This window comes from Tigriopus californicus, chromosome 7, assembly GCF_007210705.1.
Source record: "Tigriopus californicus strain San Diego chromosome 7, Tcal_SD_v2.1, whole genome shotgun sequence".
Taxonomy (NCBI): Eukaryota; Metazoa; Arthropoda; class Copepoda; order Harpacticoida; family Harpacticidae; genus Tigriopus; species Tigriopus californicus.
In genome coordinates, this window is record NC_081446.1 from 6,585,886 (window position 1) to 6,591,055 (window position 5,170).

Sequence of the window (5,170 nt, forward strand, 5' to 3'; positions counted from 1 at the left end):
AAAAGACGACGTCGATAATTATTCGCGCAGAAGCTCGGGCTCTGATGTGAGAGGTTGTGTGTGTGTGTGCGTGTGTAAGGGGGGGGGCGGAAGGGGATGTGCTCAGTGTACGTATTGCATGGGCCTGATATCTGTGTATGCTAGGACTACTACCCGTCTGTCTGTTGTACGTACGTGCGTCCAAACGAAGGAACAGTATCTGTGTACTGAATGGACGGAAGCAAGGAAGCGAGAAAAGGAAGATGGGCAAAGAATAAAAGCAGAAGAGGATGGACAGAAGACTTGGCTCTTGGTGTTTAGTGCCAATGCTTGAGATCTTAAATGTCTTGTGCACCCAAGCTCCGAGGAGGATTGACGAGCGAAAACTCATTTTTAACCCACACTAATTGTGCTGGAATCCCCGGGCTTGACTCTTATTTTTCCTCCTCCTTCACGTTGGTTATTCTTCCGCGGGCTCATACTCTTCGTCTTGTTCGTGTTGTTCCTCTTGTTCCTCGGGGTGCTCTCCCCTTCGTTCTTGTCAACGTCGTTCGGGTTCTCTTTTCAACCGAGCTGAACCCGAAGGAAGCCTTGAAGACTGGACGAGAGAGTGAAGATAGGAGGGGACGAATTGGAGAGGCCTGCAAAAGAGCACGACCAGGGCAGATACAGACTTAAAACATTCATTCAGGAAGATTCGAGGGAGCCAAGATGAGGCAATGCGACACTCTACCAAGCATGAAAAGTCATCATCAAATATGCGCGAACCCCAAAGATGTTTATGGCTTGGTTAGAAAAGGGTCAGCAGTCATGACGGTTAAGTCGCCCGAAAAGGGGGGCGGCGCCCCGGCCCCGATGCGAAATGAAACATAAATTTGCAACTTTTCCCCTCGAAGTAGAGTGCTATACGAACGAGTGAAAAATATTATTGCTTGTCGGGTCGACAGGATCTCTTCTCGGTAATCATGTTTGCTCAGGGTGGAACCCCAAGAGCACTTCAATTTGTAATGCTAGCTAACATTGATTAACGACCTTAATAATTCACGCATGAATTTGGTACTTCATTTCAGACGCCCGCTCGGTGATTCTCCACAAAATCCAAGTTCCATCCATGGTTCTAAACGGAACCCTTCCCTATGTGATCCTGGACTGTCAATATGGCTTGAATCAGACGGAAAAAGACGGTCTTGTCCTCAAATGGGCGCTTAATGGTCGAACCATTTATCAATGGATACCACCAACTCAGCCCCAAGTGAGTAATTAAGGCGGATAAAAACCGGAATCAACGTCATCATTCAGAGTGCAGGCGTTTCATAAAAAAGGGGGAAAAGAAGAACATGAGGCAATAGTCAGGATGACGGGACGGAACGGGAATGATGAAATATTATATGATATGACCTTGGGCATTATTCTTTTCCGATCCATTCCAGGGCCTGGGAGCGCTGAGGGGGAAAATCAACCTTGATTACGATGTGAGTCCAAATCCTTTTCAACGTCACCGAGCACTCTACTTGTACTCGCCCACCACGGAAATGACCGGGGATTACACTTGCAAGGTGTCCACCCTTCAGAACGAAGTGACCTTGTCCAAAAAGATGGTAGTTTATGGTAAGCGAGAACTTAATGCCACTATTTGACTCGGGTCCTCCTCAAATTACTTCAGTAGCGTAAGTAGTGTAAATGACATTTTTCCCATTCTTCTGCCCGACCCATGTCCCATAACCTTGTTAAAAAGAGCTCAATTTTCAAGGGGCCCCTTTTTCATGGGACAAATTCGCCCTATTTCTAGATTTTGTCTAAACATTTGAAATGTCAAATGATAGATAGTTTGTCATTTCATCTTTGCCTTATCCACTAAAACAAGGCAATTGTTAGGACATTGAACTGGAACTGTCCGAGAAAACGTCACGGTTTAGCGTTAAATTCCGAATGGTGTTTATTGCTGAAAGCCCGGTTGAATAAAGTTGGACATAAGTAGGTTGAGTTGGACCGTTTCCTTCATTCTACGTATTAGTGCTTAGTGTCCAACTTTCCCATTCAAACTATATTCTTTCCGGTACGCCCACGTCCAGAACAATTTCCCAAAAACCATCAACGCTATGCTAGTCTAGGGACAATTGGTCCTGGTCACTTTTTACCACTTTCGCACCAGCAGGTCTCTATCAAACATCAGCTCTGAAGCTGAATAAGATGGAACGAGAGAAGCTTGTTTAAGAATATGCTAGATGTGTACATCAATGACCCATGACCTCAATAGCTGTCCAGCTACGTTTCACGGAACAAGAGAGGTCAAACTCCAAGTTGAGCCCGGTCCAGCATTCCAGCATAAAAGCGTAAAGAGGCTCTGAACCAGGCTCTGAACCCCTTCATTTTTCACCATGGAAGGGTAGCTTCGAGGTTTCTCGTTCCAACCCATAAGAAGCTGAGTATAATCAAGCCTTTCACGAGGCAGGGATTGACAAATTGCTTGGCAAATGCAAAATCAAGACCAGACGAGGCGATTCATTCTCTTCCAAAGGAAAGAGGAAACAGACCCAACCAACGAGTTAGCAGGGGAGATTGAGAACTATTTTACTCTTGTGGGTGAAGGGGCGTCGGTCGGGATGAGGGCATCGACTTACCCACTCACTCGATGACCGAGGTTGACCTCTGACGGAAAAACACTTGAGTTGGGAAAGAACTTGTTTTTACTTTTAGACGCAATTTAGACAATAATTTAAATGGTTTTTTTTTCAGAGCCGCCCAAATTGGTAAAATTCACTCATCAGCGGAATATTTTGCAGCAGGTCAATTTAACCTGTATGGTGGACCACGCTTACCCCGAGCCAAGTTTGAGGATTTTCCATGGCTTTAGAAATCAGAGGTAACGTATAACGAATAACTCACCGAGAGCAAGTTAGACTGGACGAGGTTGCGCGGAATTACAAGTAATCATGACGTGCCATTTTCTGGAAGACTCACCGTAAGATCTTGAACTAAGTCAAGTTTTAAAAATTTAAGAGCACCACTATAATCTAGACGAATGCTGAACTTCATTTCGTGGTGTCTTTAGAGCTTCAAGCATTTTCAGCTTTGCCAAGAGCTAAAAAAACGTTGTGAGCAGAGCCAAATACAAAAGTACAACATATTTTTTTATTTCCATAACCAAAAAATACCTTAGGTTTGAGGTAATTTTTATTTATGACAAATGGCATTTGGTTTGGTTTTCCTAGATCAATGCACTTATTTCCGGGAAGCCAAGTTGAAACTGAACTGTCATATGTCTGTGGAGATTTGCTTCGTCTTCAAAACATTTCTTCGTACATTGCAGTGACTGGATACAATTTTTGGATAGATGTAGTACCTAAGGGACAGTCCATAAAATTACCTTTGACGGGTTCTTTGAATTTAATTTTGAGGATAAATACTTTGGTTTGCTTAGACGAAGGAAAATGAGTCCGATATTTGAACCATTGGTTATCTCTTTGGAAGCATTTTGGGAGGCTGGAAAAAACGTTTTGAGGCCAAAACAAATATGTTCATCCCCTGGTTTTGCGAAATTATCTGTAATTTCCTTGCCTTTCACCCCAATGTTGGGCATTGGTCCACTTTTCCGAACTTCCGCACTGATACAGGGAATGGAAACACCAGCAGTTCAAGATGAAAATAATATCAATCCTATTTAGCTTTATATTCATAAACTATCTTATCCACCTACAAGTCACAGTTAGCGGATTTGGATAGCCCTTGAATTAAGGGTGGTTCAGGAGGAATTCTCATCAGAATCTTGTTCAAGTTTGACTTCAATCCTGGTACTGGATCTACACCCACATATTGGTTGCGAATATTACAGGGAAGCAGGTTGTTTTTTAAAGTTGATTTGGTCAAGTTCATAGCATATTGATTTTTAAATATTTTCTCCGACATATTTGCTAACATACATATATGATTGTGTCGAGGTAGTCACAGATGCTCGAAATGGTTGCATTAGTACGATGGAGCCCGAGAAAGATGGAGGTGGAATTCATTGTTCTAACGAACCTGGATTCTCGAGGGCTTGAAGGTGCTCACAAAACGCACTTTAAGTCACCATGAACACTGAAATTGACCATAAAACCTGGGTTGGAACAAAGCTCATGAATGCTTTTGAAAACGTACTGTATCAGTTACCTATCAATCCTTCTCCGAATACTGTACAATCCCAACCTTTAGTAGGAATCTAACAAGAGTAGATTCGATCTAGGTCCGCTGCAAGGCTGTTGAAATCTTGGCCATTCCTACCAGAAGCTAACTTCGTATCTACTGGCAATAATAATAAACTTCTGAAGAGGAGCAATGAAAGTTTTGAAAAGGAGAGGTCCTAAAATGAAGCCCAAGTTGACATAATGTAGGTGTGTCACCAAGCGACCCATCAACCATAACCATTTGCCTCTTATTATGAATGAAACTTCTTATCCAATGGAGAAACTTGCCTTGGATCCTTATATACTGAAGCCTTTTCGCCATCTTTATTCAAAACAAGCACGGTGATGCTCAAAAAACGAATAAAAACTAAAACTTCAGGCTTTATATGACCGAAAATATTGATGCATAAGTGGAGCCATTTTTTCGCCCGATTAATCACTACACAATGTCTCAAAAGAGGTGCTTGCAAGACCAGAGTTAGAAATCGAAATTAGCTATCGCAGCGAACACTACCTCTTGTTAGATTATAGCTACTGTGCATCATTAAAAGACCCTCAAGAAATACGATGAGTTTTGAAAGTAGAACATGCTTGATTTAGGGGCTTGTTTATTTATGGTTTCTTAAGGAATGAATGAATTTGCATATCGGTGAGGGTAGAAGNGGTGGCATCGGAATTTGTTTCATCAAATTCTTCATCGTCTCACGACGTCTCAAGTTCCTCCTCCCCTTTTCCGTCTGTCTTAACCGCGAGTTGAGCCATCATTGGCGGGTGGATTTTTGCTCTCGGCCCGAATGAGTTGCTTGTAGGTCGTCTTCTCGGACGGACGGAAGAACGAATGTACGAAGGAACAAACGAGCGGCTGATGGCGAAAATGACGACCAAAACGACTTGGCTCGAAACTGAACTCGAAAGAGCGATTTCCCCGATTTCCGACCTGGGAGGAACAAATAGATTTGTCAAGGATCCTAACCAACAATTTAAAAGTACTTTAGGCACATGAAGTGAGAGAGAGAGAGAGAGAGAGA

The 5,170-nt window shown here is 42.9% G+C and overlaps 1 protein-coding gene across 1 annotated transcript in view; it reads left to right on the plus strand.

Moving 5' to 3' along the window:
* The window catches only part of LOC131883645 (uncharacterized), a 20,806-nt gene that overhangs the window by 6,820 nt on the left and 8,816 nt on the right, over window positions 1-5,170 (plus strand). Inside the window, exons 2-4 of the mRNA XM_059231157.1 lie at window positions 1,050-1,231; window positions 1,410-1,587; window positions 2,716-2,842. Coding sequence (XP_059087140.1) covers window positions 1,050-1,231; window positions 1,410-1,587; window positions 2,716-2,842 — 487 coding nt within the window. The remainder of the gene's footprint in view (window positions 1-1,049; window positions 1,232-1,409; window positions 1,588-2,715; window positions 2,843-5,170) is intronic.